Source organism: Dipodomys ordii, unplaced genomic scaffold, assembly GCF_000151885.1.
Source record: "Dipodomys ordii isolate 6190 unplaced genomic scaffold, Dord_2.0 Scaffold106, whole genome shotgun sequence".
Taxonomy (NCBI): Eukaryota; Metazoa; Chordata; class Mammalia; order Rodentia; family Heteromyidae; genus Dipodomys; species Dipodomys ordii.
Window position 1 is genome coordinate 8,104,902 of NW_012267322.1, and position 24,949 is coordinate 8,129,850.

The 24,949-nt window shown below is 52.0% G+C and overlaps 1 protein-coding gene across 1 annotated transcript; it reads right to left on the reverse strand.

Moving 5' to 3' along the window:
* Positions 1-869: 869 nt before the first annotated feature.
* On the reverse strand, positions 870-23,632 carry Pllp (plasmolipin). The gene is made up of 4 exons (XM_013027906.1): positions 23,394-23,632; positions 6,420-6,593; positions 2,851-2,973; positions 870-1,632 (listed from the first exon to the last, which is right to left on the reverse strand). The coding sequence occupies exons 1-4, from the start codon at positions 23,526-23,528 to the stop codon at positions 1,516-1,518; spliced, it is 549 nt and encodes a 182-aa protein (XP_012883360.1). The 5' UTR covers positions 23,529-23,632; the 3' UTR covers positions 870-1,515.
* Between the last annotated feature and the right edge of the window lie 1,317 nt (positions 23,633-24,949).

A 24,949-nucleotide genomic window follows, 5' to 3' on the forward strand; every position in this document is an offset into this window, starting at 1 on the left:
TGAGATGGAAGCTGGACTTGATCCTATCCCTCTATAGCCGAGGCCCATCCACAGCTGAACCTAAGTGTGTGTCTGTGTGTACATGCCCATGAACACAGGCACAAATACTGGTACTAGGGCTTGAACTCTAAACCACGCAGTCTCACTTTTTTTCATTTATGGCTGGCACTGGCACTTGAACTATGCCTCCAGTTCTGGCTTCCTGCTGGGTAATTGGAAATAAAAGTCTCTTAGATTTGTCTGCCTGGACAGGCTTTTGATCCATGATCTTCAGATCTCAGCCTCTTGAGTAGCTAGAATTACAGATGTGAGCCACCACCACCACCCAGCTTATATATATACATATATATATATATATATATATATATATATATATATATTAGAAATACTAAAAGGTGCCTCGAAGTGTTTTTAGTTTATTATTCAGAGGGTGTTGCTTATATGGTAGTGGCAAAATCAGCTCAAGACTGGGCTGCCCTCTGCTTACTGGCTACCAGCTGAGGTACAGAAGGCAGCCACCTAGATGACAGCATGTCTAAGCTTCACACACTTACAAGGCAAATAATGTTACTGAAATCCCTGCTATGAGCACAAGGGTAGCTAATCTGGACTCCTGGGGGTGCAGTATGGAGGGACTGCAGTAATCATATATATGTTTTGCCATTGAGCTCCACCCTCAGATACATTAGGCCAGGACTACTTGAGACAGAGTCCGCAGCAAGTAGAGCAATCCTCTCTCAGGACAGCTGGCTAGTGGCACTGAGTAACTCTGCAGCCTGGCCTGGCCTCGAATAGGCATTTTGGAGTCTCTGCAGTCTTCATCTACCGCTTCCTGGAGTTTACACACATCCACAGTTACGATTTCAACATCTTTTCCAAATAAGTTCCTTCATCTTTATTTAAATTGTAAAAAACAAAACAAAAAACCCAGAGATACCACCAACCATGTGACAATTCAGGCAAAGTCCTGTTCCCTCCCTCCTGCATTCCATGAGCTTGATCAGCAGCCTGGGGAAGCAATCTGCATGGATGTCACCATTTCACAAGGAGGATCACAGCTGAGGAAGTTACCAGGCTGCCTTGCTGGGTGACACACGGGCCTGGGGGAGGTCAGGGTGGCCCCTTAAGGAATGGTGGTGGGCTTGCTTGGCTCTCCAGAAACAAAGGCTATGATATCTGTGTTGCTTGTTAGCTTATCCTATGGCAGCTCAGGGCTCAGGCTTGGAGTCTGTTAGTGCATTTAGCGCTGAGTGAGAGGGATGGGCCCAGCCTTGGAGCCTGAGGTCCTCCAAGGCAAGACTGCCCGTGAGAAAACCCCACATCCCCCGTCACCTTCTGCTGAATAAGGGGGATGAGGAAGTCTTTACCACACCCACACAGGTTCATCCCAGGCCTGCATCCTCAGGAGTACTGAAGAGCTGATGTCCCTTGAGCAGGGCGCTGCGCTGACCCACAGGGCCCCGGCCCTGGGCATGTAGGTAGCCCTGCACTGGTGTGGGCCACAGCACAGGTGGCTTAGGCATAGCCACCAGCCATTTGACTGGTGGCTGCATTGCTGCCTGCTCCTCGCCAGGCCTGGAAGCTGAAGAAAGTGCTCACTCCATAGGTGATCATCACCAGACAGGCGAAGAACTGAAAGGAAAAGGGACCCAGATGACCAATCTGAATGGAGTATTGCGGGGGACAATAGGACAGAGGCACCAGCCCCATCATCCAAAGCTGGTTGCTGTGGCTGAGAAGGTTGGCATTACATGCTGAGTGGGGAAAACAGTTAAAACCTCATAGGCAGGGTGTGTCAGGATAATGTGACAAAAGTAACAGGATCAAAGCCCCCTCTATATCTCTGGCTGGGGAAGGGCTTACCTGGCCAAGCCCTAGCATGACAAGGAAAACAAAAAACATCCAGCTTTCTTGTTTGGTAGTTTTTTTGTTTTTGTCAGTCATGGGGCTTGAACAGGGCCTGGGCACTGTCCTTCAGCTCTTCAGCTCAAGGCTAGTGTTCTACCACTTGAGCCACAGAGCCACTTCTGGTTTTCTGGCTATTAATTGGAGTTAAGAGTCTCACAGCCTTTCCTGCCTGGGCTGGCTTTGAACCGTGATTCTCAGATCTCAGTCTCCTGAGTAGCTAGGATTACAGGCATAAGCCAACAACACCCGGCTTGTTTGGTGGTTTTGAGACAAGATTTCACTATGGAGTTCAGATATTCTCAAACTCATGATCCTCCTGTCTCCGCCTCCCAAGTGTGAGGATTACAGGTATGCACTACCATGCCCTACCCCACACATTTTCTACACTCACACTTCTTTTATCTGTGTTCAGATGTTCCATACCCAACTGAGTTCACTGCTTTTTAAAACCAGGTTCCCTACCCAGACATAACAACTCCAGGTACCATACTTAGCCTGTCCGAGCCAGTTTCCTGGTCTGTAAAGAGACCAGTAGACCCTTCTTTCGTACTGCAGCAAAGTGTACAGGGCCTTGTGGAACAAGTATGACAGGTATGGGGATGACTGAGCCTAATTTTGGACTTGGCTGGGAGAGACTACAAGGCCCCAGATAGGGCCTAAATCCAATTTGCGTGTGCATTTGCCAGAGACAAGGAAGGATCTGTAGTTGGCATACCCCAAATCAGTGTGGCACAAGGGATTCTCAGCAGAGCTTCATAGCTCACCCATAACTTCCATTGGACACCACAAGCCACTCCAGATTTACTCACTAAACTCCATCACCACCTGAGCTTAGCTCCCTGTGGAGACCCGCTGAGCATTCAGTTAGTGCCAGGAGATGGCCAGGGCCTGGCCTCAAACAGGGGCAGAGATTGGGGGGGCAGGGGGCAGGGTTATACTCACAGAGGCAGCAGCACGCAGGTTATAGGACCGGGTGCCCTTCAGGAACTTCACATCAACTTCAGCAGAACAGGTGATGAAGGCAGTGATGTAGAGAATGGTGGCAGTGATATTAAAGACCATTAGCTGGCAGAAGTAGGAAGAAAAACGTAAGACTCAGCAGGGCAGGAAGTGTGATACACTCCCCTGAAGCCAAGTGGGACGGTGGGAAAGCTTGAAGAATGACCTGACGGCAGCACCAGGCAAAGCCTGTGATCCACCTCTAAGTCTAGGGTCCAGGCCTTGCCTCCCGGCACTAAGGCCAAGCCTGGGGCTGGCTGGGGGATGTGGGATGGGGGTCAGCTTTCTCCAGGGGGAGAATCTACAGCTCCCTTTGGCCACATCCTAGGCTCAAGGCAAACCTCAAAGTCAGGATCTCAGAGGACACTAAGTCAAACTGCACGCAGGCCCCAGATCCACCTCCAAAATGCTGGTGGCCCCTAACTGTTTTTGTTGTATTTTTCCTGGTTTGTTTTTTTTAACTATTTTTTTTTGTCTTTTCTTTTTTGGTACTGGGGATCGAACCCAGGACGTTGCGCTTGCTAGGCAAGCGCTTTGCCACTGAGCTACATCCCAGCCCTTCCTGGTTTGTTTTTGTGCTGGTCCTGAAGCTTGAACTTAGGGCCTGGGTGCTGCTACTGAGCTTTTGTGTTCAAGACCAGTGCTCTGCCCCTTCAGTTACAACCCCACTTCTGGCTTTTTTAAAAAAAAATAGGCTGCCGGGCGCCGGTGGCTCACACCTGTAATCCTAGCTACTCAGGAGGCTGAGATCTAAGGATCACGGTTCAAAGCCAGCCCGGGCAGAAAAAATATGAGACTCCTATCTCCAATAAACCACCAGAAAACTGGAAGTGGCGCTGTAGCTCAAGTGGTAGAGCGCTCGCCTTGAGCTGAAGAGCTGAGGGACAGCGCCCAGGCCCAGAGTTCAAGCCCCACGACCGACAAAAAAAAAAAAAATAGGCTTTTGGGGGAGGGGGTAGTTAATTGGAGCTAAGAATCTCAGGCTTTCCTGCCCAGGCTAGCTTTCAACCATAATCCTCAAATCCCAGCCTCCTCACTAGGATGATAGGTGTGAGCCACTGAACTCAGCTATAGTTCTCTGTTTGTTCATTCATTTGTTTTTGTTGGTTTTTTTTTTCCTGGTTTGTTTTTGTGCTGGTCCTGAAGCTTGAACTTAGGGCCTGGGCGCTGTCCCTCAGCTCTTCAGCTCAAGGCTAGCGCTCTACCACTTGAGCCACAGCACCACTTCCGGTTTTCTGATGGTTAATTGGAGATAAGAGTCTCATGGGCTTTCTTGCCCGGGCTGGCTTTGAACCACGACCCTCAGATCTCAGCCTCCTGAGCAGCTAGGATTACAGGCATGAGCCACAGGCACTGGGCTGATAGTTCTCTTTTATGTTTTTTTTAAGATTTAAAAATTTCATATGGGAACAATTTTTTTCTGTTGGTTGTGGGGCTTGAACTCTGGGCCTGGGCGCTGTCCCTCAGCTCTTCAGCTCAAGGCTAGTGCTCTATACCATTTGAGTCACGGCGCAACTTCTGGCTTTTTCTGTTTATGTGGTGCTGAGGAATCAAACCCAGGCCCTCATGCATGAGAGGCAAGCACTCTACCACTAAGCCACCTTCCCAGCTCTGGCAACAAATTTTAATATAAAAGTTTCATATTAAAAACTCTTGGGAATGAGGCGCTGGTGGCTCATGCCTATAATCCTAGCTATTCAGGAGGCTGAGATCTGAGGATTGCGATTCAAAGCCAGCCCAGGCAGGAAACTCTGTGAGATTCTAGTCACCAATAAAACACTCAGAAAACCAGAAGTGGTGCAGTGGCTCAAGTGGTAGAGTGGTAGCCTTGAGCTGAAGAGCTGAGGGACAGTGCCCAGGCCAGAGTTCAAGCCCCATGATCGACAAAAAAAAAACCTCTTGGGGACCAGTAGTAGAGTGCTTGCCTTGCATGCATGAGGCCCTGGTTCAATTCCTCAGCACCACATAAGCAGAAAAGGCCAGAAGTGGAACTGTGGCTCAAGTGGTAGAGCACTAGCCTTAAGCTGAAGGACAGAGCCCAGGCCCAGAGTTCAGGCCCCACAACCAACAAAATAAATAAAATAAAAACTCTTGGGGCTAGACATACAACTCAGTGACAGTGCACTTGCCTAGCACACACAGGACCCTGAGTTGGGTCCTCAGTGCTATAAGATAAAAGATTTGGCTCCAAGGGACCTGTACCCCAGCACTTCCAACAGGCCTGAGTAGTAGTGGGTCTCCAGGACAGATAATAGGCCGTGTTTTCTAGGCCCCTCCTGACCTACCTCACACATCATCTTGCCTGGACCCTTTGTGACTAGTAGCCCTGACCAGAGGATCCACACAGGATGGGCTGTCCATAAATCCCTCTCCAAAGGCAGCCCCACCCTCTCTGCCTGGCCTGGCACTGGTCCAAGAGCCTAGAGATGGTGCCCAGCCACTGGGGCCTTGGAAAGCAGCCACCTTCAGACAGCTGTACCAGAGCCCAAACATGTCTTAGAAGCCAGAGGCCTTCAGTTCCACAGGCCTCTTAGAAGCCAAGGTCACGGGGCAGGGAGCTCGAAGGCAGGCTGTTGCTTGCTTGCCCTCAGATCACCTTCTTGCCAACTGTGCCCCAGCAGCCACTGCAAATCCTGCCTGGCTCCAGCCAGTGATGTCAAGGTCTAACAAGCCCATTCTGTCTTGAGGGTGACTCACATTTCCTTGGTTTGACAAGTCATTGAATTGCAAACAATGTTGCCTAGTCTTGTAATCACGTGCCTCTCTGCTCACTGAAAGGCTCAGATCCCAGCTGTGGAGGCTTCCTGGTCAGAGAAAACCCCAGCAGCCTTCTCTCTGTCCAGGGTACTTCCTCCATCCTGGGACTGCCTCAGAGCAAAGCTGGGGTGCCCCGCCTCTGGATTCAAGGCCTCCCACACATGCCAGGCCCCAGCCTGGGCCACTCCGGACTCTCTAGCCTCCATCCATCACAGGGCTGCCTGCCTGGACCCAGCCACAGACTCGGGCTCCAATTCTGACCATGAAAAGGAACAGAATTTTCCAAATTCTAGATGGCCTCATTTGAATCCACTCAACAGACCCAAAGTCAAGCATGGCTCTTAAAAATCTGGGCCACGGGCTGGGAAGGTGGCTCAGTGGTAGAGCACTTTGCTTTGCATGCCTGAGGCCCTGGGTTCGATTCCTCAGCACCACATAAGCAAAAAGAAAAAAGCCGGAAGTGGCGCTGTGGCTCAAGTGGGAGAGTGCTAGCCTTGAGCTGAAGAGCTGAGGGACAGCGCCTAGGCCCAGAGTTCAGGCCCCATGACCAGACCCCCCCCCTCAAAAAATAACTGGGCCACCAGAACCACCGATCTCCCCAGACCCTAGCTCTGCAGGAGAGCTGGGGGTCAGCAAGGACCTCCCCCTGCCCACTCCCACCCACTGTTCCTCATTATGGAAGGTCACGATGGGCCTGTTGTGGTCACTCAGAGGCCAGAGGGGTCAACCTGGAGCCCAGTGCCCGTGAGACTCACCGCCAGCGGCCAGGGCACCATGTACAACTTCATGTGCAGCTGAAACAGGTAGAGGATAAAGAAGACGATTGTCACCAGCCAGAGGAGGACAGCGACGAACATCACCCAGCCGTAGGCAGGGTACAGGTGGTATGGGGTGTCAGCAATCAGGGCCCACACCAGCAGCCCCAGCACCTGTGGGGACAAGACAGGAATGGTCTCTCAGAGATCCCCAACTCCAGCTGGAAACCACAGGCCTAGCTTCTGGCCTTGACCTTTATTTTTTCTGTCAAGAACTATTGATTTGGCCCCCACTATGTACTTCTGTGTCAGGGCCTTTGCCTGGCCACTCTTACTCATTTCTGTTTGACCCTCACTATGCAATGTGATATGGGGTGTCATGTGGCAGAGATAATAGTTCCTATTCCTGTAACCTGGGTTCTAGAACCTTCATGCCCCAGGTACCCGGTACACGAGGTAGTAGTGTTTTCTTTCCCAGACTTGGATCTCCCTAAGGGCAGATGCAGAGCTAACTCATGGTTGTATCCCAACACCCAGTACAGACCTGTGCCTGGACAGGGATGCAGGAAAACCTGCTCCAAGGAAGATCAAGTCACCTGCATGACCCTGGGAGTTGTCTGGGCATGCAGTCCCAGAGACGGGATTAAAACACCAGCCTGTGTACAACGGTTAATTTTGTGATATAAATTTCATCCACTTCTTAAAAAGAAGTTGAATGCTGGTGGCTTACACCTGTAATCCTAGCTACTTAGGAGGCTGGGATCTGAGGATCACAGTTCCAAGCTAGCCCAGGCAGGAAAAAAGTCCATGAGACTTATCCCCTATTAACACCAAAAGTGGAGCTGTGGCTCAAAGTGGTAGAGTGCTAGCTTTGAGCAAGAGACCAGGGACAGACAGCACCCAGGCCCTGAGGCTAAGCCCCACAACTGGGGGGTGGGGGAGAGGGAAATAAAAAAAAAACCTGCGTGTCCTCATGCTGACTAGGACCCGGAGGACTTTGATGACCGCCCACCTGATGTCTCCCCAAGCCCTCTCTTGCCCCACCTCCCTGACTCCCAATTGCCCAGCTCTGCAAGTGCCTAGCATCCTGTCTTTCCAGCAAACCCAAGTCTGTATGTGGCACTGAGTAGCAGGAGGGGCCTGGACATGCCAGGAGTATGTGTGCCTGGCTTAATTCCTTCTCCACTCAACACTGGTGTGATCCCAGCGCATAACCTCTCTGTGCTGTGAGCACCACTAATAAAACAAGTACCTGCCAGACACCTGTGGCTCACACCTGTAATCCTAGCAATTCAGGAGGATCTGAGGATTGCGGTTCAACGCCAACCTGGGCAGGAAAAGTCCATGAGATTCTTATCTCCAATAAACCACCAGAAAACTGGAAGTGGCGCTGTGGCTCAAGTGGCAGAGTGCTAGCCTTGAGCTGAATTACTCAGGGACAATGCCCAGGCCCAGAGTTCAAGCCCCATGACTGACGGAGAACCCATGATCCCACACAATGACAGTGTTTGCTTTTATCCCTCTGGGCCATGGGGAATTTGATTCTATTTTTTTCTTAATTTTATTTACTTTTTTTGGGGGGGAGTTGTTTATGTGGTACTGAGGAATCAAACCCAGGTCCTCCTGCAAACTAGATAAGCACTTTTTCACTAAGCCACATTCCCAGCCCTACCACAGGGAATTTGACATGGACAGTTTCCCCATCGGGGCAGAGGGCAAGGGCCAGGGGGCAGAGGGCAGGAGAGCTTACAGAGTATGGCTTGGCAGAGGGCCCATTTAGGACAGGGCCAGGCTGGGTTGCCTTCCCTTGCCACAACAGCACATCCCTGGGAACCAATGACCCCCTGTGGTCACCGGGCTGGGCACTGGTGGCACACACTTGTAATCCTAACTACTTAAAAAGGCTGCGATCTGGGGCTGGGAAGGTGGCTCAGTGGTAGAGTGCTTGCCTTGCATGCATGAGGCCCTGGGTTCAATTCCTCAGCACCACATAAACAGAAAAAGCCAGAAGTGGTGCTGTGGCTCAAGTGGTACAATGCTAGCCTTGAGCTGAAGAGCTGAGGGACAGCACCCAGGCCCCAACTTCAGGCCCCACCACTGACAAAAAAATAAAAATAAAAGCAGCTGAGATCTGCAAAACTGCATTCAGAGCCAGCCTGGGCAAACAAATCCTTGCAATTTTTCTCTCCAGTTAGCCACCAAATAGGCATTAGAGGAGGTATGGCTCAAGTAGTAGCACAGAAGCCCTAAGCAAAAAGCCTTCTTTGTAGCAAACAGAGCCAGGCAAAACCCTATGTAAGCAAGTGAACTGAAGGCCCTGAGTTCAAGTTCTAGGCAGAAGGCCCAGGGAGTCTTTCTCTACTCTGCACCCACTCAGCTCACCCAGACCTGTTCTCACCACCCCCCTCCACAAGCAACCACTGGCCCTGGGATCACTTTCCAGAGAGGTAGAAGGGGCAGAGTAGCAGGGAGCCCTGGCCTGTAGCCACAGGCACACAGTGGCAGAGGCCTCAGTAGTGAGGCCCCACCCACCTCTTACCACCCACCCCAAGGGCACCCTGCCTAAGAGATACACCCCAGCGCAAGCCTCAGAACAAATACTATGGAGGTGGCACCTCAGGCCCCTCCAGGTGACCAGTGGCCTCTCAGGGACAAATGTGTAGATCTAAAAAGAAGCGAGGCAAGGTGGGGCAAACAAGATCAAACAAGCAAGGCCAGTCGATGCTCCCCTGACTGCAGCCTTCCATCCCATGCTCTGAGCGCATAGGCTTTGTCACAGGGTCACACCTCCTGCTCTGTGCCAGGCATGGGAGGTGCCGCCCATAACCCCACGAGTCACCCCATTTTCTGAATAGATGCTCAAGAGACATGACTGTAGTCACCATGGGTTAAAAAGCCAGGTAGGATTGGAACCCAGATCTGCCCGTCTCAAGGACTGGGAGACATGAAACCTGAGGCACTTCAGCTGTCTCCAAGGGCAGGGCTGGGCACCCAGAAACCCCCTGTCCCTGCCCTTCGGCTGCTACCCCACCCCTGCTTTCCAGATCAGCAAATACAGCCTGGAGGAATGTGTTCCTTCTGGCTGTGCCGCCTGGCTCCCCGCCCCACTGCAGGGAAGGCCCATTTCACCACTGGAACCAGATAGACTGGTTTCTCCTGGCCCCAGCTCTCCCAGGGAGAACCAGATCTGGACAGGGCTCCCCTTCTCTGGCCCTGTCAGGGTAGTAAGACCCAGGCCTCAATTCCAGAAGCTGTAGCACTTCTTAGCCCCAGCCCACTGGAGGACCCACCAGAACCCCTTCTTCCGTGTGCCCCAGCTAGCTGTAGCACAGGGTCAGAGGACCTCTCCTATCATGGCCACTGCCCAGAGATAGGAAAATGGCTGGTGTGGGGGCAGGAGGGTGAGTCTGAAGAGCCCAACCTGCTCCTCCAAGGCCTGGTCCAGGCTCCACTGCCCTGAGGCCTTCCTCCTGCAACCCTCACACAGCTCAAATGCCCCAGCCCAGGGTCCCCAGTGCACCTCTCTGAATCCCTTCTGCTGCACTTACTGCTCTCCTGGAGCCCCCTCTGTAGTGAGCAGAGGCAGGCAAAACCCTCTGCAAGCAAACTAAGGTGGTTCACAGGAAGGGCAGTGGGTGCAGAAGGGAACAAGAAGGCAGTGGGGCCTGATGTCATTGTAGGGAGAGAGTCCAGGAAGATCGCACAGGTACAGTGACATGGGAGCCCAGACCAGGGAGGACAGGGAGGTGACAGATGTCATGTAGACCTCTGGGCTCTGTGTGTGGGTGCCCTTCTGCACAAGGTTCTGTAGGTGTCTACACACATACACAGAGCCAACACCCCCACACACACACGCACACACGCACACTTCCAAACTCCCAGGCTGCTCAAATGGCTCCCCAGACAGGCCCTGCTGCAGACAAATAGGACTGTGTAGAAATCTCAGGGGCACATGGGACTCATTTCTCATGTTTTCTAAAAAGCTTAAAGAACTTGAATTAGGAACCTTAGTTTCCAATGCGAATCACAGTGCCAGAAAGGAACCTTCATCAAAGAATGAATTGCTCACCAACAGGGAAAGACTTCCATAAAACATCACCACTGATGGCCAGAGAGGATCTGTCACAAAGTCCCAACCAAGCAGACCTCTCCGGACAACCCTGCCACAGCTGCTACCCCTCCCAATGTGCCCCCAGGACAGCTCTTCCCAGGAGGCCTTTTGTTGTGGGTAGAATTGTGTCCCTGGAGTGTGCTCAATACTGAAGCACCAGTAAAAGTGACATCATAGATGCAGACTCTGTCTGTGCAGGTGAGTTACGGGGAGGTCACACTGGACTAGGGGGACTTGTGCCCTTGTAAGAACAGGGCAATTTGAGCAGGGCCACAGGTGGCTCATGCCTGTGATCTTAGCTACTCAGGCGGCTGAGATCTGAGGTTGCAGGTTCAAGGCCAGCCCAAGCAGACAAAGCTGGGAAATGTATCTCCCACTAACCAGCAAAAAAGCTGCAACTGGAAGTATGGCTCAAGTAGTATCAGCTTTGAGCACGAAGCCTTGACTTCAAACCCAGTATTAGAACAGGGCTGGGGGGCGGGGGATCCGAGGAGGGGCTTGGACAGAGACCCACACAGGGAGAAGGCTAGGTGAAGACAGGCTATGATTGCCAAGGATTGCCAGTCACTCCCAGAAGCCAGGAGAGGATTGTCAGAGTCTCAACTTCAGACTTCGGGCCCATGAGACAAAACATTTCTGTGCTTTAAGCCACTTAGCTAAGTATGGGACTTCCTAAGACAATCCAGGGACATTCCTCCATTTTTCTGAATCTGTGGATGGCTGCCATGTGCTGATTCAATGGTGTGCTCTTGGTGTAAATTAACTCCTTGGGATCAAGCTCTGGCCCTGCCAACTTAGAGGCTGGCTCCATACTCTCTCTGTGCTATGGGCACTTGCCAACCTCATAGGGTGGTGGTGGTGGTGAGATATAAATGAAGTCAGAGGGGCTGAGTGGTTCCATCAGACCCAGCACAGGCTGAGCACTGCACCGGGACTAAGCATGGAGCTCCTCCTCTTTGCCCCAGTCATGGGGCCCAGTGAGATAACAAACATATCTAACCACGAGTACCAGGCACTGGGGCTCCACCCAGATATGGGGCTTGCAGTGCTGGCCCTTCCCATGATACAGAGAACGCAGCTGGGCCCGGGGTGTGGGGGGGGGGGGACTGGGGCCTCCCCTGGGCTGTATTTACAAGCTCTTCACAGGCTGAGGGGTGACAGGAAGACCCTATTTACCCCTTTGGCCCTTGTTTTGGCCCTTGTTTCTCTCTCTCTCTCTCTCTCACACACACACACACACACACACACACACTCTTGTGCTTGGCCCACTATCTGTCCCCTACCAGTTTCCCCAAGTCTACGGGCCGTGGCTTTTCAGCCTCTAAGTGCCTAGCTCACATACCTCCTAGGGTGTGTGACTGCAACCCCACCAGGATGAAGACAACTCCCCTGAACAAGACACTGCTCCAGCTCTTCCCCCTGTCTGCTCAATCCTTGGGCATCGTCAGACCCTGGCGGACTCTCTGTGTGGCTTTTAGGTCTGCTTCCTCACCTGGCACGGGACGGAGCTGGGAGGGCGGTACCCATCTCTGTTACCTGGCAGGTTGCTGTGAGAGGAGGACTTCACAGCGGCAGCAGGCTGGGAGTGGTCTTGTGGGTGGCAGATGCTCCCCTGAGCACTGGGGAGGGGAGCAGCTTGGGGGCTGCAGGCTGACGGGAGGAGTCAGGGCCACAGACAGGACAGGGGAGGAGGGAGAAGGCCTCAGGAGAAGAACAGCATGCGGGTGATGGCTGGAAACACGGGCCAGACCCAGCAAGTCTTAAGCAACACTAGAACGTGGATTTCTATGTGGTCTCCTTTTGACATGTTGGCAACTGAACAGATGTTTGAAGAGACCACAAGAGGGCGTTGCTGGGCAGGGGCAAGGCCCAAGCTTCTCCAGGCCCCCTGGCTCTTTCCCCCTACTACATCAGCAGGAAACTGAGGCCCAGGACAGCGGAGGACCCCTTCCTGGGGTTCCCCTCACTGGGGACACATCTGGGCAGCCTGAGGACACTCAGAACTTGGCCTGCCCAGGCCCAGCCTCCACCCCCGCCTGGCCCTTCTCCCTACACTGAAAGGGACTTTATGGGGACCAAAAGCCACCCATTGTATTATGGGAGACAAAGGGGCAGGGGACAGCGGCTCCGGCGCCTGGGCTGGCCACACCACCACACACGCCACCCACTCCTCACGCCAGGGGAGGGCCCGAAAATCACCTTGGAATTCCCAAGCCGAACTTGGGGCTGGACAGAGCACTGGAGAGCCCTGCTACCCAGCTCTCCAGGAAGCCTGAGAGTGGAGTCGGAGCCCAACCACACGCTGCCCCCCCACCCCCGCCTCCCTTCCTGTCTCTGAGAAATGGGCCTGGGAAGGGCCAAACCCAGCCACTTGGTTGCTGGACCACTCTTCCCAGGTTAGGTCCATGGCAGGGGCTATCCTGGAGCCCAGCACCCAGGTCCCTAGTCTTGGATCTTAGCAATGAGCCTTCAGACCCCTGGGATGGGGGAGGGTCCCTGGTCGAGCCACACAGCCCCTGCACGCAGCTCCCCTGGGAGTTAGAGCATCTTCCCAGCAGGAACTCTTCTGCCTCCAACTAAACCCCAGCTCCAGGCCCATGCTGCCTTCTCTAGCTGCCAGATGAGGTTGCCGTGCTCTAGATGGGGCTCCAGACCTTACAGCACCCCTGCCTTCTGCATGTCCCGGAACCTCCCTCTTCTCTCCCTTCCCCCAACACCTCACCAGCTTGCCACATTCCCTCCTTCCCCTCTGATTCCCAGCACCAGAGCAACCCCAGCACCAAGGACCCCCGTAGCCACACTGAGCCTTTACCCTAGCTGGAGAAGGCCGGGCTGGAGCCCTGGCACTCGCTGCCAGCAGCAGCCCCTCGGCCTGACTGCCAGTCCCCCCTGCCTGCCTGCCTCCCTCCATCTGGGCCAGCTCCTCATGTCACTCAGGGGACCCCAAGTGAAGCTCCTGGAAGGTGGGGAAATGGCCGGAGGGTCAGGCAGAGAATGGGGTGGGGCTGGAAAGCTCTGGGATCCAGACTCTCTATCCCCTGTCACTAACTCTCAGGAGGTGAGAGACAGGACTGGAGCAGCCTGAGGGGGCATCTCCTTCATAGTCTGTGAGCCCAGCTTCCAGGAGCCAGAACCCGCCCACCTCCTCACCCCAGATGGCAGTGGGGGAGAGCTCAATTAAGGCTGGAATGTTCCAGGGCAGCTCACACTCTGACTGCTGGCTGACCTTTGCCCTCGCCTCCCTAGGACCCTGGCATGTCACCCTGGCATCTCCTCCCTGGGCAAGCAGGAGGGGCCAACTCTGCCCAGCCATCAAGGCTGCGTTCTGTGTTAGGGCTGGGGTTCACTAGGCTGCCAAGAAAAACAGCCTAGCACGCTACCATCCTGTGGTGACCATAGAGACCAATGTGGGGGTGCAGCGCCCAGATCACCAGGGAGCAGAAAACCAGGCCTGGCCAGCACTAAACTTTACTCGAAGCCATCAGCTGACAAGGAAAAAGAGCAACTGCCCAAGGCCTGGGGACAGCTCTGTAGACCCAACCTCTGACCTCTGTCCCTTCAGGACCTAGATAGCCTCTTTCTACTTATACAGAGGACACATGGGATACCTCGTACCTTTGCCAGGAACACTGAACTCACAACTACTACCTGCTGCTGTGGGTCCTGAGAGAAGTGTCTTGCCCTCTCTGGGCCTGAGCCGCATTCATCGATGTCCCTCACAGCCTTGCCATCTCCACAAAGTACCTGCACCTTTTTCCCCTCATTTATTTTATTTTTTTTGTTTTGCTTTGACACAGGGTGTCACCCTATAGACCAAACTTGTGATCCTCCTTCATGTTCACGCCTACTAAGTGCTGGAATTACAGCTAGGAGCCACCATACCCAGATGAAAAAAGATTTCAGTACTGAAACACTAACCTGTGACATTGTATCCAAAAGTGTCTGAACAGACACATAAGAAACGCCTGGACGCTGTGTGCAGTTGCTGTTGCGGGTAGGGAGTCATGTCTGTATTTCCTCCACACAAATGCTCCCAGACTACATGTGGTTGTGTGTGCTCTGCCCACCCCAGCCCAGACATTGTCCATCATTACATGGGGCAGGAAGGTAGCACTCAACTGCCTACTTAAGGAGTCCCCCAATGATGGGCTTTTTTTTTTTTGTCAGTCATGGAGCTTGAACTCAGAGGTGCTGCCCCTGAGCTCTCTTTGCTCAAGGGTAGCACTCTACCACTTTGAGCCACAGTGCTACTTCCAGCTTTCTGGTGGTTAGTTGTAGATAAGAGGACTTTTTAGCCTAGGCTGGCTTTGAACCATGATCCTCAGATCTCAGCCTCCTGAGTAGCTAGGATTACAGGCATAAGCCACAGGCACCCAGCAGATGGATTTTTACATAACACAAGCATCTCTAATCAAAAAGGAAACTGAAATCACTAGTAAATAGGAAACCTGGATTACCTGCTATGACAGCAACTAATTATAAAATTAATTGCAGAAAAAATGTAAAGCAGAGTCCTCGGCCAATTCTGGAGTTTCCCTTTACTGCAGTGCACACACACACACACACACACACACACACCACCACCACCACCACCACCAACAACAACAACAACAACAACATGCCACACCATTAGTTTTGATTTCTGTGGTTCCAGGTACCTGTAGCCAGAAAATATTGCGTGGAAATTTTTTACGAAGGTTCATTGCTATAATTGTTGCATTTTATTAGCTATTGCTATTACTCTCTTCTGTGTCCAATTTATAAATAAAACTATCACAACTATGTATGTCTATGGGGCCAATACATATAGAAAGAGATGGAACTGGGGTTGCTGAACAAGCACAGAGTCCTGAGTTCAAACCCCAGCATCAACACCACCAAAAAAAGGAGGTAGGGAGATGATAGGGAATATATACACAGTTTGCATTAGAACTATGGGTGGTCTCAGACATCTGCTTAGAACAGATCCCCAAGGAGAAAGAGGGACTGCTGTACTTTTAGGTGTCAAAGGCTAAGTTAAGCCTGGCTACCCCCACATTGGGGCTGCCTCCTAGACACCATCTCCCCAGCTGTGATTAGTGTAGAAGATTCGAGAGCTCTGCATAGAACTTCTTCATTACCATAGTGGAGAGGGACTCACTATGACTCAATTTCCAGAAGCTGCAAAAAAAAAAAAAAAAAAAAAAGCAAAGAAAAAGAGAAACCCTCAGGGAGCCCTTGGCAAAATAAAATACCAACCAGCACCAACACCAAGAGCAAAGTAGGAAGAAAATTATCTGCACAGCTTCCAGAGCTCCTAGAAAAGGCCAAGACAAAAAGCCAAACTGGGGGGGGCTGGGAAGGTAGCTCAGTGGTAGAGCACTTGCCTTGCATGCCTGAGGCCCTGGGTTCAATTCCTCAGCACCACATAAGCAAAAAGAAAAAAGCCGGAAGTGGCGCTGTGGTAGAGCGCTGGCCTTGAGCTGAAGAGCTGAGGGACAGCGCCCAGGCCCAGAGTTCAGGCCCCACGACTGGACCCAAAAAAAAAAAAAAAAAAAGCCAAACTGTCTGTGGAACAGACAAGAAAAAGCAAAAGGCTCTGCAACATTTTCTAAAGGTCAATCTCATATCTCGGAGGACGAAAGAAATGAGTACACTGACCAGCCATTTTGGCTTATCAGATTGAGACACATTCACACCAGCACCTGTCAGCAGCTGGGGTGGCTGTGGGAACAAACCTACCTGGGACAGGTGAAACCTGAACAGAAGGCATGTGGCCACCTCTATCAAAATCACAAGTGTATTTGCCTCTGGTCCACGAAATCGGGGCATTGATGTCATGTGCAAGGCCACTCCTTGTAGCAGGGTACAAAAAAGAGAAAAAAAAGAAAAGAAAACAAAGCCAGTTGCTGGTGTCTTGCACCTTTAAGTCTAGCTACTCAGGAGGCTGAGATCTGAGGATCACAGTTCAAAACCAGCTGGGGCAAGAAAGTCCATGAGACTCCAATCTCAAACTGCAAGTGAAAATATAGCTCAAAGAGGTAGAGCACTAGCATTGAGCAGAAAAGCTCTGGGTCAGCTCCCAGGCCCAGAGTTCAAGCCCCACAACTGCCCAAAATTAAATAAATATTTTTAAAGGAAATTCCAAATTCCTGTTATCCAAAGGCTAGCACCAATCACAGCCTTCGAGGAGGCTTTGCAGCTCCCGCACTAAGACAAGAAGGGCACAAATAAGGCAATGTGCAGCTCACAGACATGTAAATAGGGAGAAATGGACTTCTCCCATAGTCACATTCTCCATTTGTATTTGCATATTCAGATCCATATTTGCATACACCACCTTACACACTGTCTTCAAATATATAGGAAACAAGAGGCACAGAGGAGTCTACTCTAACCAAAGGAGGTAGATTTTTCACAGCATTCTTCCATTCTATTGTTTTGTTGTTTTTTAATAAACATATTAAAAATTAGCTGGGTGTTAGTGGCTCATGCCTGTAATCCTAGCTACTCAGGAGGCTGAGATCTGAAGATCGTGGTTCAAAGCCAGCCCGGGCAGGAAAGTCCATGAGACTCTTATCTCCAATAAACCACCAGAAAACCAGAAGTGGTGCTGTGGCTCAAAGTGGTAGAGCACTAGCCTTCAGCTGAAGAGCTGAAGGATAGTACCCAGGCCCAGAGTTCAAAAAGAACGAAAGAAAGGAAGGAAGGAAGGAAGGAAGGTAGGAAGGAAAGAAAGAAAGAAGGAAGGAAAGAAAGACAGTGCGGGGGAATAGCTAATAGACTGCTCACCCAGAATGTGTGAGGTTACCTAGATTTGATCCCCAATACCACAAAAAATAAAATTAAAATATAGAAATAAAGACATGAAAGAAAAAAGACATTCACAGTATGATCAGTGCTGATCTAGGGGTGAGGGCAGGTAGGGTATGGGTCTGTAATGAGAGATGAAATTTTGCCAATTACTCTTTGTACCATTTGAGTGTATGCTGTATACAATATTTTTCAAAAAAATAAAAAGTTTAGACTGGAGGCATAACTCAAATAGTAGAGTGCCAGCCATGAGCAAGAATAGAACAATTTTACAAACCCACAGTGGGTCCATGAAAAAAATCAAGAAGCAGCTCCATGAGCCGCTATTGTACTGCTACAGATACTCTATCACAGTTAAAAAGGAAGGTGACAGGGGCTGTATGGTCACAAAGAAATCTCAACGCAACTTACTGATACAGAAGAAAAACATCACTGTTTTTTAAAATGCAAAGAAAAGGACTAAAAACACACCCCTAAGCAGTTGTACCAACAGTTAAAGTTGACCCAAGGACAACTTCAGCCTTGTCTATGTCTGGCTTTATGGATTTTTTGTTATTGTTTTTGTTTTTTAAAGAAAAATTGATTCAAGCCAGGTGCTGATGGCTCACACCTGTTATCCTAGCTACTCAGAAGGCTGAGATCTGAGGATCACAGTTCAAAGACTACCCAAAAAGCTAGAAGTGGCACTGGGGCTCCAGTGGTAAAACACTAGCCTTGAGCACAAAAGCTCAAGGACAGCGCCCAGGCCCTAAGGTCAACCCCCAGGATAGGGGCACAGACACGGACACACACACACACACATATCATATGCCCCTTAGGTAGTTATAGTTATCAAGAATGTCCAGAAATGTACAAAGCAGGGCCTGTGTGCCAGGCTCAGGGACACTGGGGCCCAAAATGCTGATGGGGACCACTGTGTCTCCCCAGTGTACCCCACAGCACTGGGTCTCAGAGGCAGGGAGTTCCAGCACAGCCCTCGCTCACATTCCATGATCTCAACAAGCAGGCAGCCCCCTTCCAGGTCCAAGTGAACTTTCAGAACCTGCCTCGTCCCCTCCCTGGAGTTCTGGCCCACCTGCTGGGGCTGGAATGGAAGAAGAACCTCCCTACACTCCCAGTGCATTAGAATGGAGCAGCCAGCCTCTGAGGCCTGACCTCCCAGTGTGGAGGCTTTGAGCCTCTGTCCTTGGATTTCTTGGGCTTGGAAAGAGCCCTGGAACTGGGCTCCAGTGGCTCACATCGTAATCCTAGCTACACAGGAGGCAGAGATCTGAGGATCAAGGTTCATAGTCTGCTAGGGAGTCCCTATGAGACTTTTATCTTCATTAACCCCTCAAAAACAGGAAGCAGAGATGTGACTCAAAGTGCTAGAGCACTAGCCTTGAGCAAAAGGGCTCAGAGACAGACTCAAAGAGAGAGAGAGAGAGAGAGAGAAGGAAAGAAAGAAAGAAAGAAAGAAAGAAAGGAAGAGCGATCTCAAAGCCCTGTGGACCCTGTCTTTCATCCTAAACACACCCTGGGCAGGACTTTCTGTAGTCTCCCACCACTACCAGGACTCAGGGGGAGATTGAGAACTTCCTCCAAATCCTGAACCCGGAAGGGGCAGAGGCAGGATTTGAACCCAAGGGTCTCTGCTTCCACACCTGTTGCACTTAGCTCCACTTCATAGATCACTGAGATCTAATGAATCAGTGTGATCAGGTGCCAGGTGAGGCCTGTGGTCTGTTTATTCTCCTGAAAACTGGGAGCTATGTACCCACTGCCCCCAACCCCAGTCCCAGGAGGGAGAGTACTAAGCAAACAAGGCTGGAAGGTGCCCAGCACAAATGGCACTACTACTGCAGGGCTTTCACACAGCTTACACATCCCCGGCCTTTGACTGAATGATCTACTTTGAGTTCCCCCGTTCTCTGTTTTTGTTATTCTGTAGCCCAGGTTTGCTACATAATAGCAATCATCCTCAGGCATCTTACCTCAGTGTTAGCGTTAGAGGTATGGATAGCCATACCTATCTGAACCTCCTACCCTCTCCCCCTTTCCTTTTGCTAGCTCCTTTAATGCTCACCTCTGCCAGGAAACCCTCCAAAGAGACTTCTGATGAGCCTCCCCTCCAGAAGTTGCTCTCCTTTTCCAAAGCACCCTGAAAACCCATCCCCCAAACAAAACAAACAGGAAGTATAGTGAGAGCCAGGTTTCTGACTGCCAGATCTGGGTGAGTCCTGACTCTGAGTGGTAGGCTACTCTGTGCTATGTGACACTGGACAAGCTCCTCACTCCCTGAGCCTTGCTTCTCATCAGTAGCTCCAGGTAAAGCCATTTTCCTCCCCACAGCTAGGGGAGGATTTCAGAACTTAAAAACTGTCGGGCACTAGTGGCTCACACCTGTTGTAATCCTAGCTACTCAGGAGGCTGAGATCTGAGGATTATGGTTCAAAGCCAACCAGGGAGGAAAGTCTGTGAGACTCTAATCTCCAGTTAATAACCAGAATTGGTACCGTGGCTCAAAGTGGTAGTGTGCTAGCCTAAAGCAGAAGAGCTCAGGAACAGTACCCAGGTCCTGAGTTCCAGCCCCATTAGTGACAAAAAATAGGCTACTGGGCTTTGTATTACACCAGTTAACCACACCGTCCATAAAATTCTTTCATTCCCTGGCTGCATGAAGAACTGCAGCCTGAAGGATGACTCCACATTTTTATCACCAGAAGACTTGTCTCTAGGTCAAACTTGTCTGTCTCTCTGTTTCAAGGCTAGCTGCATACATTCATGGTTCCCTTTTTGCTCAGGTTACTGGGAAGCTCAACCATGAACTAAGAGCTTTATACTTGCTACAGATTCCTGGTAAAGTAGTCATATTATCTGTCTTTGAAGTCAATTCCTCGCTCTACCATCAACCTTTAGAACTTTTCTGTCTTACACGTCTTAATAACCCCAACTAATAGTCTTTATGGAAGCAGCTTTGGGAAGTGGGAAAGAAACAAATCTGAGAAATACTGAGAGTGTTTTGCAAGGCACCTTTATGAAGCGCAATCTTGGCAAGCTGAGGGCCTCAGTTCCAGCCCCTTCCAGGCAGCCTTCCCCTATCCCTGATCCCAGGCAGGCACTGGGCTCCCAACCGCTCCTAACAAACCAAACCCCTCGCCTTGTAGGAGCAGGGCTGAGTGTCATAGTTAAGAACATGAACTTGATGGATGCTGGTGGCTCACGCCTGTAATCCTAGCTACTCAGGAGGCTGAAAGCTGAGTAGGATCAAGGTTCAAAGCCAGCCTGGGCAGAAAAGTCCATGAGACTCTAATCTCCAATTAACCACTAGAAAACCAAAAGTGGCACTGTGGCTCAAGTGGAAGAGCGCTTGCCTTAACCTGAAGAGCTGAGGGACAGCGCTCAGGCCCAGAGTTCAAGCCCCACAACCAACAAAAAGAAAAGAAAAGAACATGAACCACAAAAAGTAAAAAAAAAAAAAAAAAACTCACAAAGTTGTGAGATCTTGGGCAAAAGAATGACCTCTGAGCCTCAATTTCCTCACTTGTCAAATATAGGAGAACAGGATGACGTGAAGCTGTGGTCAATGGGCCTAGTGCCCAACATGGGCCTGGCTGGTAGAAACAATTGTGGCCTTGCTGGGTGGACCCCCATCTCAGATCCAGTGGAATTGCCTGTTGCCACAGAAACAGCTCAGAGCAGCTTCTCCAACCAGCTCCAGGCTGCCTGCAGGTCTTCCAAACTCCTTTAGGGGGATGGTAGCTGAGGTGCAGGAGCACCACCTCAGAGCCTGTCTGTCCCTGGCAATCTGCATACCCAGCAGCTCCGCTCCACTACAAGACTCCCAGTGGGACCTACATTAGACCCAGACTTGTGTCTGCATTGGTATCAGGGGACCAGGTGCTCATGGCTGGGCTGCTGAGCTCACAGGGGTCCCCCAAATCAAGACCATAAGCCTCCTCCAGAGGCAGCTTCCACAGTCCCTCCAAACCACAGAGAACCCTCTTATTCCAGTTCTTTTGTTCCCTTTATTAGACTTTTCATCATTCAGATGCAACATGCTCCTGTCCTTTCCACCAGCTGGGGGCTACTCAATAAGAACTAACCCCCAGGTTCCACACAGACCCCCCCCCAGCCCCTGCTGCTCCAAGATCACCCAGGTGACTACCACCACCACACTTCTGGCAGAGGTGCATGCTCCCTCTGCTTCAGGCCACCCCAGAAATTAGCCCTTTAACTCCCCTGAACTCTCCTATCTCCAGCCTCATTCACACACTTGCTTCCTCAGTCTCAGCTTCGGGTGAATTCCCAGATCAAAAGCCACTTCCTCCCAGGCTGCACACTAGATCTCCCACTCAGGACGTGTGTGTGTGTGTCCTGGGGCTTAAACTCAGGGTCTGGACACTGTGTGTGTGTGTGTGTGTGTGTGTGTGTGTGTGTGTGGACACTGTGTGTGTGTGTGTGTGTGTGTGTGTGTGTGTGTCCTGGGGCTTAAACTCAGGGTCTGGACACTGTCCCTTAGCATTTCTGCTCAAAGCTAGAGCTCTACCACCTGTGCCACCGCTCTACTTCTGGCTTTTTGGTGGTTAATTAGATATGAGAGGCTCACGGGCTTCTCTACAAGCTGGCTTTGAACTGTGCACCTCAGATCTCAGCCTCCTGAGTAGTTCTGACCAGGCTCCCAGCCCCTGCGGCTCCCCAGCCAGCCCTGTCACACACATCTCAGAGAAAGTGCAGTAGCTTTTCCCACTGGAAATGAAGGGCTAGACTCGGTGTCCTCCTTTTCCTACCTATCTGCCAGGTGAGGAAACTGAGGTGATTAGTTCCAGAAGAGGCCATCAACTCCTAGGACTATCTCACCAATGAACAAAAAATAAATAAAACAGAAATAAAAGCTACTCAGGTTTAAAACGTGGATTTCAGGCTGTACTTCCTGAGATTCAAATCATAATTCTACATTTCTTCGGGGTTTGCAGTCTAAAAATCTTCATTTTAAACAAACAGCAAGGCATTCAGAGGTTGGGTGGGGAGGGGCGCTGCCCAAGGAAATCTGAGGAATCCAGACAGAGGTAGCAAGCAGCAGGTGGGGGGCGGGGGGCTCCCAGAGGGGCTGGAGGCAGGAAGGCCTGATCTCCACGCTGGGATGGCGCCAGGGGAACCACCCAGCAACCCAGCCTGGGTCTGCCTTACCAGCCCCCGGCAGGAAAGGGGCCGGTGGGAAAACCCACTCAGTGGATGGGAAAATGGATCCAAGCCCTCCTCCAGATCCACCCCAGTCCAATGAAAATGGACAAGCAGGCATCTGGCACGCAGATCAGGAGGGTACCATGAGAAGAAGGGCTGACGTCCCCAGGCTTTGCAACCTGGGGTGGGATGTTCCCTCTGGTTCGCTACAGCTGGGGTCTGCACCCCGGTCGGGAGGCGTTAGGAGTCTGCCTTCTGCTTCCCACAAATTACTCTCTACAGCGCAGGGCGTGATTTTCGGGACCCTCGGGGCTTCCTGAACTAGCTAACGCCTTGCAGATGCCCCCAGAGCAAGCCAGAAGGGCCTGGAGGAGGAGGGAGCCCAGGGATCGAGGCCCAAGCGCTAAGCAGAGGCTCGGAGGCTCAGCCAGGGGTCCGGGGCGGAGCCCGAGGAGCTGAGCAGAAGGTGGACTTTGACTAGCACCGAAAGACTAGGGGCGGGGGCGGGGGGTGGTTGAAGGCGAGAGACACAGGGAAAGATGGGAGACACAGAAGAAAACAGAAAGGGGGGGGGGAGGGAGAGGCAGAGGCGCCGCGATTGCAGCAGGTGTGAGTGGCCGCGGTGACATCGGGGCGCCCAAACCAGGGGTGCACAGAGCAGGTTTGCGGGGTCGGCCGGAGGGGGCGTCTCGGGGTGACAAGATTGCAGGGCGAACTTGGGGGCGCCCATCCTGAGAGCACCCCGAGGTAGGCGCGGGGTGTCGGGGCGCGCGAGCCTGCGCTGAGGATGTGCTGGGCGCAAAATGCAGATGCTCCCCCCGCCCCGCCCCGGGATCCCGTTGCCGGCCTGTCGGGACAGGGATCCCCCCCCAGACTCCCCCCCAGCCCGCGGGATCGCGCGCGCTCACCATCTGCAACAGCATGAGCACCCCGAAGCTGGAGCGCACGAAGCCCAGGTCCGGGCGCAGCGCCGAGACTGAGACGCCGGCGCCCTGCGCGGGGCTGCTAGTCCGCGTGCTCACTTTCGACGGGAACTCGGCCATGGCGGCTCCGGCCCGCGACGCCGCCCTCGCTCGGTGGTGGCTCCGCACGGCTCCTCCGGGACCTCGGCTCCCGCGGCGGCTGCCGGAGCTGCGCCAGGCGTCAGCGCGCGAGGACCCCGCCGCCAGGTGCGGCCGGACGCTCCGCCCCGGCCCCGCCCCGTGCGCCCGGGCCCCGCCCACGGACACGCCCCCTTAACCCACGTCGCGCCACCGGCCGTGCGGGCCACTGCGTCTTTGAGCTGAGAAGCAGAACCCCGCGGGCAGAGAGGCTCCACGCAGGTGGGACTGGAGCAGGAAGGATTCCAGCCTGGCTACTGTAGCCTTGAGAGCCATCACCTGGGCAATGTAGATGGTTGTGCTGGTGTCGGCCTTGAGGGCTTAAATCAACAGAGATTTATTCTCTCACTATTCTAGAGGCCAGAATCTCAAATGCAGGTGCTTGATGGAAGTGGCGCTGTGGCACAAGTGGTAGAGCGCTCACCTTGAGCTGAAGAGCTCAGGCCCAGAGTTCAAGCCCCACAACCAACCAAAAAAAAAAAAAAAAGACTCAGATATAGGTAATGGAACCAAACTCAGGTTCAAGAGTTTTGCTCCCTCTGGGTGAGACTCCAGGAGAGAATTTCCCAGATTCTTCTAGTGGCTGCTGGTACCACTTGATTTAAGTTCTCACCATCCCTATCTTTACCTCTAAGGTAGATGGATTCTCCTTCCTCTCCCTGCCTCCCACCTTTTTGTGTGTGTGTACCAGTACTGCAACTTGAACTCAAGGTGGTTAATTGGAGTTAAGAGTCTCACGGACTTTCCTGCCTAGGCTAGCTTTGAGCCACCATCCTCAGAGCTCAGTCTACTGAGTAGCCAGGATTTCAGGCCTGAGCCACCAGGCCAGGCAAACCTTTCCCTCCTGTATGCACAAAAACTCTCTGTCTTGTGAGGGAAGGGAACTTGAAGAACAGGAAGGGACTCAGTTACATAATCCAGGAGAATGGATTCCAGATTTGTTCACCTGATTGAGTCTGTGATGATCCTTCTCAGGAGATAGAATCTGGGCCTCAAGCAGCTAAGGCAAAGACTCTACCTCTTGATCCACATCTCTTTTGTATTTTGTGTCAGAGACTAGGTTGGTGGTTAACTGCCTGAGAATGGCCTTTTTGTTTTGGTCCTTCTGGGTGTTTGAACTCAAGGCCTGGGGCTAGCCGGGCTGTCACAGCATTGCTAAACCATGCCTCCAGCCCAGTTTTGTTTCCTCCAGCCACAGGTACATGCCTGAGCTGCAATCCACCTACTTGAAGCTTCACACGTGGCTGGCATCCTAGGAAGCCGGCATCACAGCTTCCCATGGTGGCCTGGTACCACGATCCTTCCAATCTCAGCCTCCCATACAGCTTGGGATGACAGGTGTATGCCACTGTACCCAGCTATGG

Bases quoted from the DNA above. Each gene is read 5' to 3' on its own strand.
- Pllp (XM_013027906.1), bottom strand. From the start codon at position 23,528: ATGGCCGAGTTCCCGTCGAAAGTGAGCACGCGGACTAGCAGCCCCGCG. The intron at 2,974-6,419 runs GTGAGTCTCACG...TACTTCTGCCAG, and splicing joins TGGTGCCCTGGCCGCTGGCG to CTAATGGTCTTTAATATCAC. The intron at 1,633-2,850 runs GTGAGTATAACC...TTTTCCTTTCAG, and splicing joins ACCTGCGTGCTGCTGCCTCT to TTCTTCGCCTGTCTGGTGAT.